This window comes from Populus nigra, chromosome 17 (genome assembly GCF_951802175.1).
Source record: "Populus nigra chromosome 17, ddPopNigr1.1, whole genome shotgun sequence".
NCBI lineage: Eukaryota > Viridiplantae > Streptophyta > Magnoliopsida > Malpighiales > Salicaceae > Populus > Populus nigra.
The window spans coordinates 3,222,966-3,236,839 of NC_084868.1; the positions used below are offsets into that span (position 1 = coordinate 3,222,966).

Here is a 13,874-nt window from a genome sequence, read left to right on the forward strand (position 1 = left end):
AAAAAAAATAATGAATATAGGGTTTTTCTTTTGTGGTTACAATTCGAAATAAACCTTTTTAGCACTTTCAATCTAAAAAGTTGGCAAAATCAATTTTGATACTTTTAGTTTGACAATTTAACATTTTGGTCCAATATTTTAATTTTTTTATTTTTATGTTCCTAGTTTTTTTATTTATTATGGAGCTTGCCTATATTTATGATAATAATGACATTTTATTTTATTAACTATTTACACTTAAAAGTCTAATATTGAGTACTTATAATTTTTCTTATTTATTATGATCTTGATTGATCTATAGGAAAAAAATTAAGATTGGCTTTATTTTTCATATTAAGTTTTTCTTGCAAGAATTATTATAATCTTAATTGCATTTTTAAGCTAATGTTGTATATATTTACTCAGTGGTCATCCGGTGTCTAACCGTAAATCTAAATTTATGATGGACCTAGTCTTGTGTGATTTTTAAAAACCATTCAGGAACAATTATAACTCATGCAAACCCAGATAAATAATATTTATAAGGGAATTGAGTCCAAAAATATTTTCCAAATGACAACCTAATAACAATGAAAATTCTAACAACAACCAGCATAAGTATGCTCATCATGGACACTACTAATATAACTACAACCAAGTTCATCATAGTAACTCTAATGAACAAGTCATGTAACATATCAAAGTAGAGGCCTCTATTTTTTATTATGATTTTCCAAATAAGACAACCTAATAACAATGAAAATTCTAACAACAACCAACATAGGTATGCTCATCATGGACACTACTAATATAACTACAACCAAGGTCATCATAATGACTCTAATGAGCAAGTCATATAACATATCAAAGTAGGGGCCTCTATTTTTTATTATGATTTTCACTACGTGAATTCTTGATATGGATACTTCTTTGATTGATATGACTTGTTTGAAAATTGAAAAGTCAAATTTGTTATGATAAAGATTAATGATATTACCAAACTTTATTGAGAGAAGGTTGAGATATGTTTAAAAAGAAAGGGTGAGCCTTTTATCATTAATTAGATTGATATGAAACAAAAAATCATAAAAAAGTATTTATCCCTATCATATGAAGGTACTTTTTAGACTAATAGAATAACCTTAGGCAACAAAACAAGCTTATGAGTAAATATGTGGCATAATTTGATGATAATAAAATGAGATGTGCCATGAGAACGGATTATACCATGACTTTTAAGTAGGTTTTGTAAGACTTTGAATGATGATCTTATAAAAGAGATTGCGCTTCGATGTGTTTCCACTATTGACCAAGTCTATCTCTTAGTTCAAGATTACAAGTTGGTTATAAAAAATTAGTGAATAAGATGTTTAGACACCCCAACATCTTTGATAGGTCTCAATTTAGGAATAATAATTCTTATTATGTGCTTCACCTTACAAACTCAACCTAAAAAATGTCTAACCTTTTAAGAAAAACAAAGGTAAAAAAGTACTCAGTGAAGTGTCTAAAACAAGTTCAATAAGTCTATGTTTTAAATGTCAATGTTTCGGTCATGTTGCAGCCAACCATACTAATGAGGCACAAGTTATCAAAGAACAAAATGACATAGGTAAAAAGAAAGACTATGGTGATTAAGTGTTTAAAATCGATCATATTGATTTTTATAACCTGGATGAGAAAGATAAAGTTATTAGGTTGTGTCTGATTCATTTATCCATTCAAGTTGAGTAACACATTATAAAATTAGGAATGACTAGATTAGATCTAGTAAGATGTACCATAATATAATCCTAGAGAACTAAAAATTAAAGAAGGATTGTTATTTTTCATACCTGTATTAAATATAAGGATAAAAATTACAAGATCATCATTAATAATGAAAATTATATCTATGTAATATCTTTTATTATTGCAGCTCACCAAGGCTTAAAGTAGGTTCCTCATCCTTTAGTTATATAATGTGTTATGGGTTGATAATACCTCCATAGAAATTCCAGAGATGTATGTTCCTTATCAAATTTATAGACTATCATAATGATATTGCCAAGTTATATGATATTTTCAAAACTATAATCTTAGATAAGGATGTGTGATTTATGAGTTCATTTAAGAAGACCTTTTGGCATATTATTGGTATCAAGTTGTAATTCTCCAATATTATCCCTAAACAAATAGCAAAACTAAGGTGATTAATTAAAGCTTAACAACTTTTTAAGATATCTAGTAAGTGACCATCATAAAAAAAAAACTAGGATTTGGTTCTCCTTATGGCCTAATTTGCTTATAATAACTCGGTTAATAAATTTATCAACATGATTCCATTTAAAGTTGCTTATGGTTTCAAACCTAAAAAGCTTGTATCTAAACCTCAACCTAAAATCATTAAACTTCATGTTTAATGGTGTATTTCCCTCCTAAAAATAATAAATTAAGAGGAAAGTTTATATGATTAGGGGTGGAAATCTCTAATTAATTGATGAAAAGTCACAAATGAAATAAGTTTCCCTTTTCTACTTTATTTTTCTCCAAATCCTCTTAATTTAAATGATATGAGAGTGTGATTAAGTGTTTTCTACTAATTAAATCAAATTTAATTAGCGAATCTTAGAGAGAAAGGGGTTGGAAGTTTTTGAGTTTGAGCGAGAAAGAATGCAAAATTCAAAAAGGAAGAGGAAATCCTTGGAATCCTTACAAAAGACTCATTTAATTGGGTTAATTAGGTTATTTGGTAGTGGTAAAATGTTACTTTTGCAATAAATACATTTAATTTCTTGAATTATGATGTGGGATTGAAAATCCCTAATTTTGAGAATTGTTAATGTTTATGTAATTATGTAATTGTTAGTTAATTGGGGTTTGGATGACATGATTAAGTATATAATTGAATAGATTAAAAACTAATTTTGAGAAATTAAAGTTTGAAGTGGTTGACCTTAACTAGGTACTTTTATGGGGTTTTTGGAAATTGATTAAATTATGTGATTTTTTTTATGATTTAAATGATATGGGAATGGTTAAGATTGGTTTTAAATGTTGTAATATGAATTGTTAAAGGTTTACCTATTATGGTTATATCTAAGAATGAAAACAAAATATGAAGATTGAATAAATTGTGTAAATATTGGGTTTTGAATTATTTTATCATGATTAAACTTGATTAGTATGATGATGGAATTGTGTAAAATCATGATTGTGATTCATAAAGAATAAATAGTTTAGGTATTGGTTTATGATACTAAGTTGTTAGAACAGAAGTGTGAAAATTGATGAAATTGTGTAGATCTTAGTGTTTTAATGGTGTTGTAATGTTTAGAAATTGAGTTAGGAACTTGTAACGTTTAGAAGGGTCTAATTTGGTAAGTTGATAAAATAATAAATGAGAAGATACATGTTAGACGCATAAGGATTGTAAACCCCGGGCTTAAAATTGATAGAGCAATGTTAAATAAGAAAATCATCAATTAGATAATGATAAATTAGGAGAAAAACTAAAATTGATAAATCAATGTTAAATAAGAAAATCCTCAATTAAATAATGATAAATTAAAAGAAAAAATTATTAAGACTAGGATGAAAATTCCCAGTGATTTTACTTAGATCCCGGATGGATCAAAATAATAAATCGGTTTGCAAAATATTAGCAAATAATAAATCATGTAAATCTTTAATCAGGTAAAACAATTATTTAAATGAAATGTTTTGTGAATCATTGTGAAAATATTTAGAAAAAAATAGAACTCCTAATAAATAAATGAATGAATTTACATGCAGACAATACCAACTATTAGCACAAACCTCGTAGGTTTTTTGCTTTCAAATGTTGAATAAAAATAAAATTATTATAATTTAGGGTACAATGTATTAAACTAACTTTTTATTTTTTTAGTAGTTATTAAAATGTGTATTTTTTCAATAATATTAAAACAAACATACATTAATCTATATAAGTAATCAAACATCTATATTATTTTGCATCGAGCTTTCAATAAAAATCAGTGTTCATCAAAATAAAAATAAAAATTAATGAATAATAAAAATAAATTTTTGTCTAAAAAATGCATTTTCCCCATAAATTTAAATCTTTTGAATTATACAAATTTATACTTTAATTACTTATGGACAAAACCATAATGTTGTTAAAGAAAGGTGATGTCTATGTTATATATATATATAAGAAGATATAAGTTTTAGTGTAAATACATTTTTTACTTCAGAATTTAAAAATTCTTTCAAATATTTATTTTAATATTCATAAAATTAAATTAAAATATGTTTTGAGAATGGCTCTAAGTTGTATATTCTAACAGTCAAGGGTCACTTTTCATAAATTATATCAAATGAAATCTATGATATTACTTGGTGTGGCCTTTACAAATTAATTTACTGTTTTTTTTCTAGTTTTTGACTTAATGATTCATAAATATATTTGATTAGAAATAATTTAAGCCCATGGATCTTACGATAAAAGCTTGAAGTTAATGACAAATCGACAACTTTGTTAACTTTTTATACAAATTTATTCTACATAAATGCCCTAACTTCGAAGAGCATCATCACCCACAATCTGTCATCACCTTCATCAAACAACAAAACAAACAACAATGGCCCTATTAGATCAGAGCCTCTTTCACTACAGTCTCCTATCCATTTACCTCATAGGACCCCCTACATTCATTTCCCTGAAATTTCTTCAAGCCCCGTATGGGAAGCACCACCGTCCAGGGTGGGGTCCTACAATCTCTCCACCCTTGGCTTGGATTCTCATGGAAAGCCCCACTCTTTGGCTCACACTCCTCCTCTTCCCCTATGGCCAACACTTCACCAATCCCAAAGCTCTCATCCTCATGTCCCCCTTCCTCCTCCACTACTTCCACCGCACCTGCATCTACCCACTTCGGATTTATCGGAATTCCAAAACCACTGGTGGTTTCCCAGTGAGTGTGGCCGTTATGGCATTTGGGTTTAATCTGCTGAATGCTTACTTGCAGGTTAGGTGGGTGTCTCATTACAAGAGTGATTATGATGGGGGACTGTTTTGGTGGAAGTTTTTTGGTGGGTTAGTGGTGTTTGTGTGGGGCATGAGGATCAATACGTGGGCCGATGGTGTTTTGTTAGGTTTGAAGAAGGAAGGTGGTGGGTATAAGGTGCCGAGAGGAGGGTGGTTTGAGTTGGTGAGCTGCCCCAACTACTTCGGGGAGATTATGGAGTGGCTTGGATGGGCAGTGATGACTTGGTCTTGGGCTGGGTTTGGTTTTTTACTCTATACATGTGCTAACTTGGTGCCTAGGGCATGTGCCAATCACGAATGGTACCTGGAGAAGTTCAAAGAGGATTATCCCAAGAGCAGGAAAGCAGTGATCCCTTTTCTGTGTTGAAGCTATTTTCCCTCTTCTTGTGTTTTTAGTCTGAAACAATGGAACTGTAATGGCTGGTTGTGTTTCTTCCAGTTAAGAATCAAATGCAAAGTAATATTCCATTAGACTGCGTGTTAACTGCTCAATCTTTGTTCAAATTTGTTTGCACGACAGTGTTTTTTTGTTTCTTTATTATCCTCGCACATCGACAGCATGTTAACAGCACTGAAGGCTCTGCTACATGTCTATCTTCTCAGAAAAGGGCACGCAAGAAGCAATGACAGGATTACTGCAGTCACCAACAGAGGAACTACTGCATAGTACTGACAAGGAATCACGGCATCGCCAATGCTCGGTCTAAAAGTAGACAATATGCTAGGTCTAATAGTAGATAAATGTTGTTTTTTATTTAGAAATATATTAAAATAATATTTTTTAATTTTTAAAAATTATTTTTAACAATATTAAAATATCTAAAAATACTAAAAAATATTAATTTAAAATAAAAAATAAAATTTTTAAAATTTTTAACCATAAGCTAATACTGCAATCCTCCATTAATATGATGCCTCTTAAAATAATGTCTTTTGAAAATGATCACCTTGGAATTCAATGAAACATAGAAGTTTCAAGCTTCTTGAGTTGAAAGTGGAACGTTCATTTCAGTCAACGGACGGGTGTTATTACTGATACCTGCGAGCTTTTCCTCTGGCGCTCACATAATTTATACAAAAACTGTCTTCGTCTATCAATGCAAATAGAGACATTATAAAATAAAATTGAAAAGGCAGTACAGGGTAGATTAATAAAAACCTAATTGGAATGGAAAATGCTTCAGCTAATAAAGATAATGTTGTGGACTCTCGTTTTCGCATGGAACAAAACCTTGTGCGCTGTAGCCAGAGAAGACAATAATGCAGCCTCCCTGAGGTCGAAAGGCCCGGATTAGAAGAGCATGGTGCTGTTCTGACTGCTTTAATGAGAAACTTCTTTCAATGCCATCATCACCAGTTGCATACCTAGAAAGAGAGATTGTTACAAAATGAATGGAATGACTCAATAAATAATCATGAAAATCACTTGCCAATTTTGTTCAAATTAAATAAATAAATTTACTGCCTTCAGCGCTAGCAATACATAGTAAGCCCTATTTACTAAATGAACTCGTTGGGATTTAAGTAAACATTGCAATGCCGTAGTAGTAGTCTTAGAGGAGAGGCATGCTGCCTAGTGCAAATGGAACTGAGCCCACGTCAAGAAAGACCACTTGTATTCTTAGGCTTAAGAAATTATAAATCTTAGCGTGTAGGATGTACCCTCAAACAAAACTCAAAATAGAATAGAACGCTAGATATATGTCTACTTTATCCATCGGAGAAGGAGAAATAAGAATCAAAGAACTCACTCTAAGTAAAGCTGCGATTTGCACCCAAATTAATTTCTACCCTGGATTCATCATTTTTTGGAGTCCCTTCCTTTAGATCATCATTTTTCAAACTTCCATTGGATTCTACGGCGATCTCTGCCAGCAGCTCTTCATGCTTCGATTTTATTTCTGAGGAGTTCATAGCAGTGGCAAGCTTCTGCTTTATTTGTTGTTCTAAAGCCTCAATTTTTTTTTTTGATGCGACGTCTGGTGTTTTCCCTGCCTTGGCTACCTCGAACTTCAGTAACTGGATGGTGTTTTTAAGATCTGATGAGTTCATCAGATTTTCAATTTTCTTGTTAGTTTCCTCCCTCAAACTTTCTACCTTTCCCTTCAAGCCATCATCAATGAGTTTCTTTGCCGTTACAATCTCAACATCCAAATCCATGGACTTGAGGACATTCGCCAATTCCAACTGTATCTCTTTCTTCATCTTTGATATGCTCTCCCTTGTGCCTTCATCTAAATCTGCAGCAGTCGAGGCCCCTGACTTTTGAACTTCTGCCTTTAGTGCTTGCATCTTCTCCTTAATTTCAGGCCGATCCATGACCTCTTTGATTTTCTTATCGATATCCAGTTTCAGCTCCTCACCCTTGCTCTTCTTCTCCAAGGCACATTTGGCTTTAGAAAACTCCTTCAACATGCCAAGCTTGTACTTCAGGCTCGCATAATTAGGAGCAGTTGGCAGGCCCTTGTTAAATTCATCATGAAGCTTTTCGATCTTGTCCATCAGAACTGGATGCATGAGATGGTCCTGTGAATTTGCTTTTGCACATTCTTCCCGCAAATTCAATAACCTGTCCTTTAAGCCAATCGCTTCAACAGCTTCAGAATATTCAAGATCAATCTCCTTTTTTAGTTTCTCTATCATCTCATTTAAAGCCAACTCTGTAGGCTTGCTAGATGACTCCTTGGCCTTTGAAATTTGCTCTTTCAGTTTTTCAACCTCATCCTCCAATTCCAGAACTGGAGTCTTTCTCGCGATGGGTTCTTCTTTCTTCTTCATGTTGACTTTTCTTATAGGATCAACTGGGACTCCTTCTTGAAACCCACCGATTTTTCGAAACTTAAGCATGCGATGTTTTAGTAAAGCTTCCGTGTCCATTTTCTTGAGCTCCTGTTAAAGACAAGATTAATGTTATGGCACAGCATTAGAATTTGGTTCTTAAGGAAGCCTTGCAAGTGGCACTCACATCCATAGTTTCGTTAATTGCTTTCTTTATCTGTTGTGAGGTCCATGATGGATCTGCATGTGCTCCACCTAGTGGCTCCTGTTTTTTTTTTTTTTAACAAGAAAAAATAGTTGAGCAGCTTTTATTCATCAACGTAAAAACATATAAAGAGAAGAGGAAGAGAAAAGCAGTGAGATATATGTTATTTATCAATAGCACTTCTCAATATCATGAATCTGAACTAAATTTCAATAAGAATTCCTTTATAAATACATGCATAGCAGCCCGGAATCACCCACCAACCATTCCCTTCCCGAGGCAACCTTTGTTGTTTGTAGAACATGCAAATTATCATGGTTTAAAATCTTAGAACAGCTTTCTAAAGGAAAATTTTAGAAAGAAGATCATTACAGGTATGATTCCATCTGCAATTTGCAGCTTACACAACTCGGGACCAGTGATTTTAAGCTTCTCAGCTGCCTGCAGGAGAAGGGAAAAAACGTTTCTATAATCTATAATCAATAAAATATCCAAATGCAGGCAAAGTCCAAAAGTGAGAAGAGACTACAAACCTTTGGAGCAGCTTTGGCAGTCTTCCATAAAATTGCTGCACATGCTTCAGGACTTTAACACAAAATAAGTTTAAAAAATGTTAGGAAATGTAAAATCAATCAGCACATTTGTGTGAAAAATAAAAACATGGAGCATAAAACATCATATCCTTATAAAAGGGAAAGAACATGGAAACCAGTTGATGCATTGCAAAGTTGGATCCTTAAAAGAATAATAACATTGTTGATGAACACATTTCCATAACTAGGCCAAAAATACAAGCTTGTTTAACCAGACAACTACTAATCCCAGTCAACAGGAGAATCATGACAAGTAAGAGCTACACTAAAATAGACAGCCATCTCACCAATGGCTGTATGTGCATGTTGCCACAACAAAATGTCATATCCTCCAAATTGACTATTCAAAATAAGCAACAGAGCTAAGTAAGTCACTTAGGAAAGACCACCAAACCTAATGAGCAACCAGACCTCGGTACCACCATATTCCTAAAATAGCACTCAAAGTCAAAGGGAGTTGTCCAAACATATTTTACTAAATCCTTTTCCTCTATACGAGTTATCGGATACAGGAGTGATAATTTCCACAGCTGATAATGAGTCCCATCTTTTCGACAAGACAAGACAAGCCAAGCCAAGCAAATGCCCAATAGTAAATTTGCACAAACATTCGGATTCTGGAATAAATGGAGTGAAAAAAAAAAGGGAAAAAAAACCCATTGAAGTACCTGGCCACATAGAAAACTGCGTTTTCAAGCATTAACAATTTATTAGCACAGCCAATGGCCAGAGCACCACCAGAGCCACCTTCCCCAATAACAATAGAAACAATGGGAACCTTTAGGCCAAACATGGTCCTCAAATTATGAGCAATGGCTTCGCCCTGTGCATATGAATAGCAAACAAATTAGTTGAACTGCATTTAAAGAAAGCCTTGAAAGCTTTGCAGTACAATTATCCACGTACTTGGCCTAGCTCCTCGGATTTAAGATCTGCAAATGCTCCGGGTGTATCGATAAAAGTAACAATAGGGAAGCCATGGTGATCTGCATAATACATCATGCGTAAAGCCTTCCGATAGCTGTTAAAAAAAGACATTTATCAGTCCATGACAGATACTAAATATCCAACTCTGCAAGTGGATTGCTTAATGTGTGGGAGAGAAATCAATATCTCATTGCAAAGTTTATTGAAATATGTTTATATATAATTGAACATACCCATGAGGTGTAGGCATCCCAAAGTTACGCATAATGTTCTCTTTTGTATTTCTTCCCTTTTGGTGACCCATGAACATGTATCTTCTACCATCTATTGTGCCTATACCAGTAACAATAGCAGGATCATCATATCCTGCACGATCCCCATGAAGCTCTACAAACTGGACATTTAATGATACACAGATATTCATTAAGATAGTTCCATAGCATCCACCAATTGAACACAGAAATATCAGAAGGAAGAACATATGCAATTAGGAGAATCTAAAAGTTAAATGAGCTTATGAGTAGCAGACCTTTTCAGTAATGCCAAATATGTGATCAAGGAATGTTGGCCTGTTCGGATGGCGTGCAATATTCACACGTTGTATAGGAGTCAGATGCGTATACAGATCCTTTAGAGCCTGAAATCAATAGTGGAAAAACATGAAAATACTCTAAGCAACAGAATCCATTAACAATGGAGCCTAGGCCTAAAGCCTTGGACCCTAAACAGCATTAAGACAAAAATAAATTGTGCATTTTTCCTGCTTCAGAAAGAGGCTCTACAAATGGCAGAAATACATTAGATATACACATCCCTGTCATTATTTTTCATCCGTTCCCCTAATAATACAATCATATCTTTCTGGGGAAACTGTCTGGTTTCAAATGGATTTGCTCCTCCAAATGAATTTTGACAGTTTATCACTTTCAGTTTCAGTTCAAGTTTCCAAACCCACTACTCTTGCAACCTTATCTACTTAGAGAGTAGCAGAACACAGATGCAAAAATTTAGACAAATAGAAAAAAATGCATATCAGGAACGTTCAAACCACATTGATAAAACCCAAAACTATTACCAGTCATCAACAGCTGTAATCACATTATGTTTATCAGGATATTATGACCAGACAAATGATACAAAACTTCAAACTTGAGGTTTCAATTCAACAATTTTCATAATCACTGTACTGCAGCATAAAAAGGACTCCATACAATTGTATCAAATTCAACTAATCCGCGTTCGCAAACCTGTTGATATTTACTCTCTAACGATGCAATCTGATCGCTGAAGTCCAAACCAGTTTCATTCGCCATCTTCCGCACCTGCAACAGAACAAAAAATGCACCAACATTTCAACCAACCAGTTTTTGTTTTTTTTAATACTCTCAGCTTAAAAGCCAAGCTAGCACAAAAGGGCAAAGGCAAATTACATCGATGATCTTCTTTTCGAGTGCAACAAGTGGTTTCTCGAAATCCAAAGTGACCGGTTTAGGCTTCTCTTTATGAGGCTTAAAATGCGATAAATGAGTTAAAACCCCGCCTTTCACATTCGGATCCGGATCCGCAGGCCATGGATATTCATGCTTCTTAACTTTCCTAGCCTTCGCAACCACCGATAAATCCCTCGTTTTCACATTGAATCGCGCCTTTCCTAGGGTTCTCAACGGAATGCCACTAACACCACAGCTCTTCGAGCTCCGCAGAAGATCCGAAGCTGTCGCTCCGGTAAATGCAACTGCCGAATTCGATATAGAAGAAGCCATAGCAAAACCCTCACACCTAGTAGATCTTCAAATTCCCAAATTTATCCCCGACGCAAACTCGATTTTATCTGTGAAATACAGGGGGGGGAAATCAGTACCTCGTTAATTTTTCACTCCTTAATGGATAAGTAATTTAGTAAAAGTAGTAGTAGTAGTAGTAGTAGTTTTGGACTAAAAATACACTACTATAAGTTAGAAAAAAAAATGCATTAATTCTCCATTTTTAACCCAAAAAAAAAAAGAATCAAAAGGTGAAGTTACCAGTGAGATCTCTGTAGAGAGGAGAGAAGAGAAGAGGAGAGGGAGGATGATCTAAAGAGAAGGAGGGAAGGAAGGAAGGGGAGGGTTGTTTGGCAAACAACTAGAGAAAAGTGAGGGATGATATTAATATTTATTTAAAGCGAAGGAAAATGAGGGAAACATCGTAGAGATCGTCAAAAGAGAAGGGAAGGGAAAGGAAGAGAAAGAAGGGCATTTGTTTTGTTTGGTTTGGTTTGTTTTCAGTTCGATACTTCTTATGTTAAGAGAGGGACACGTACTCAGTCCCTTCAAGAGTTCAAAATAGTCCCTTGAAGACTTTTTATCGTACTCATTTAAAGCAAATCTGATGTTGTGTAATAATTATTTTTAAAAATATTTTTTATTTAAAAATATATTAAAATAATTTTTTTATTTTAAATTTTTTAATTATTATATTATTATATTAAAAAATTAAAAAAATTAATTAAAAAAAATTAAAAAACACTTTTAAAAATATAAAAACATAAATACTTTTAATGTAATTAATCTCATTAAATAGAAGTCATGAATCTATCTATTTTTATAACAAACTAAAATTACATTTGTTCTATACTTAATTAATATACTTCTTGAAAATTAAGGTAAACAAAATACTAATAAAATAAATAGTATCACAAATGATAAAACTTAATAAAATAATTTCTCATTTTAAAAATATACAAGAGAGCTAATAAGTGAAAAGCAAATTATTAAAAATATAATAGAAAATGACATAGAAGATGAAATTGAAGACAATAATCATGTATTACAGACAATCTTGCACAAAGATGCGTTCAAATAAATAATTACATTGTATAATTTTCTCTTGTAATACAAGAACACTACGTCAAAACTATTTATGCACTAAAAAAATTTAAAAATTAAATTTAAAGAGACATCAATTTAAAATAAAAACAAGTAACACTAGTGTCATATTTTACAAAGATCTCATAATTGAGCCAATATATATGATTTTAATGTAAAAAAATTATTTATTTTTATATCAAGTAAGACCTATGTCATTTTTTAAAAATATATTATCTTATAAATTAAACAAATTATTAATTTACTTTATTGGTTCCAATTTAGGACTAATAAAAAATATTATTTAATCAAATTTATTAATTTATCAAGATTATATTATATTATTGGTTGAAATTCAAAACTACAATTTAAATTTTTCTGTTATATTAAATCATGTTTGCTAGCAATTTCATGGAGTTTAATATTTTTTTATTATCAAAATTTCCCACCTTATCTATTTTTTTTAGTTTTCAAAAAAATAAACAAAATAAATTGGAAGGGAGCATGAAAATGATAAAGTTAATAAATTATAAACTAATGGAAATGAATGGATTTAATATATATTTTCTGAAACTAGACGGACAAATCTGTTAGTTTTCTTAACTACAGGGGCTAAGTTAAACTTAACCCTTATCGTTGCTGTGTCTATAATGAGCCAGCTTTTTCGGTTTAACCGTTAAAAGGGCTTCGGCCTTTGCGTTTTTGCCTGGCACGTGAGATGCTTGATTGCACGTGTGATTGGTCCTGGCTCGCGATGACTTCGATGATGATCCATGTCCTTGGACTCGACTCCAACCACGATTTGGTTTTGAGCTTCGTTTCCTGTTATCACTAAGGGACCGTTTGGGAACGCGGCTGCGGCCGCGTTCCCAAAAAATTTGAAAATTTTTTGTTTTTTTTTTTGCTAAAATTTAATATGGTTTGTACGTTTTGGATCGTTTTGATGTGCTGATGTCAAAAATGATTTTTAAAAAATGAAAAAACATCGTTGGCATGTATTTTGGCACGAAAAGTTATTTGAAAAGCACCCGCAACCACACTGCCAAACACGCTCTAAGTCCATCTGAAAAGTGAAAAGATAATTTAACGGAAACATAAGTCTAGCTTCTGATTTTATTTATTTATTTATTGTTATTATTAACTCAATTCCAACTCCTTTGATTTTATCAATTAACAATTGTTATCCCTCATCTCGTCCATTGTTAATCATAATTAAATATTCAGCTTCATTTATAAACTCTCTTTAAATGCTTTAATCCAGAACACCCATAAAAAATTGAATATGCTTTAGAAAATAAATTTAACATCAAACCATAATCTGTTTTTTTTTTATAACTTCACTTGCTTGAATACAACAAATTGTGAATTGATAGTGATGATGTTTTAAAATTCAAGGTGTTTAGGAATAAAATTTGCGTGTTGAACAATCAATTAATCTTTTAGGTTTAGCAATATGATTTATTCTCTCAAATCAAGGTGTCTAGTACCTTGATGTGGAGAGCTTAGTGGCTAATTGCTGGTAAGTCAAGGTGGTA

The 13,874-nt window shown here is 32.6% G+C and overlaps 2 protein-coding genes across 2 annotated transcripts in view; one reads left to right on the plus strand and one right to left on the minus strand.

The window, feature by feature from the left end:
• The window catches only part of LOC133677053 (steroid 5-alpha-reductase DET2), an 80,153-nt gene extending 74,692 nt beyond the window's left edge, over nucleotides 1-5,461 (plus strand). Inside the window, exon 2 of the mRNA XM_062098895.1 lies at nucleotides 4,576-5,461. Coding sequence (XP_061954879.1) covers nucleotides 4,584-5,357 — 774 coding nt within the window. The 5' untranslated portion in view covers nucleotides 4,576-4,583 and the 3' untranslated portion in view covers nucleotides 5,358-5,461. The remainder of the gene's footprint in view (nucleotides 1-4,575) is intronic.
• A 535-nt stretch (nucleotides 5,462-5,996) lies between these two features.
• On the minus strand, nucleotides 5,997-11,754 carry LOC133676937 (acetyl-coenzyme A carboxylase carboxyl transferase subunit alpha, chloroplastic). The gene is made up of 12 exons (XM_062098749.1): nucleotides 11,518-11,754; nucleotides 10,924-11,324; nucleotides 10,741-10,815; nucleotides 10,023-10,130; nucleotides 9,727-9,887; nucleotides 9,473-9,587; nucleotides 9,235-9,389; nucleotides 8,507-8,558; nucleotides 8,346-8,414; nucleotides 7,956-8,033; nucleotides 6,742-7,879; nucleotides 5,997-6,355 (listed from the first exon to the last, which is right to left on the minus strand). The coding sequence occupies exons 2-11, from the start codon at nucleotides 11,254-11,256 to the stop codon at nucleotides 6,743-6,745; spliced, it is 2,283 nt and encodes a 760-aa protein (XP_061954733.1). The 5' UTR covers nucleotides 11,257-11,324; nucleotides 11,518-11,754; the 3' UTR covers nucleotides 5,997-6,355; nucleotide 6,742.
• Nucleotides 11,755-13,874: the final 2,120 nt, after the last annotated feature.

What these genes read in the sequence shown, in the direction of transcription:
- LOC133676937 (XM_062098749.1), bottom strand. Translation starts at nt 11,256, where the DNA reads ATGGCTTCTTCTATATCGAATTCGGCAGTTGCATTTACCGGAGCGACA. An exon ending in TAGAGAGTAAATATCAACAG is followed by an intron (nt 10,131 to 10,740) that starts GTTTGCGAACGC and finishes TATTGATTTCAG; the next exon opens with GCTCTAAAGGATCTGTATAC. An exon ending in GCAGTTTTCTATGTGGCCAG is followed by an intron (nt 8,559 to 9,234) that starts GTACTTCAATGG and finishes TTTGTGTTAAAG; the next exon opens with TCCTGAAGCATGTGCAGCAA.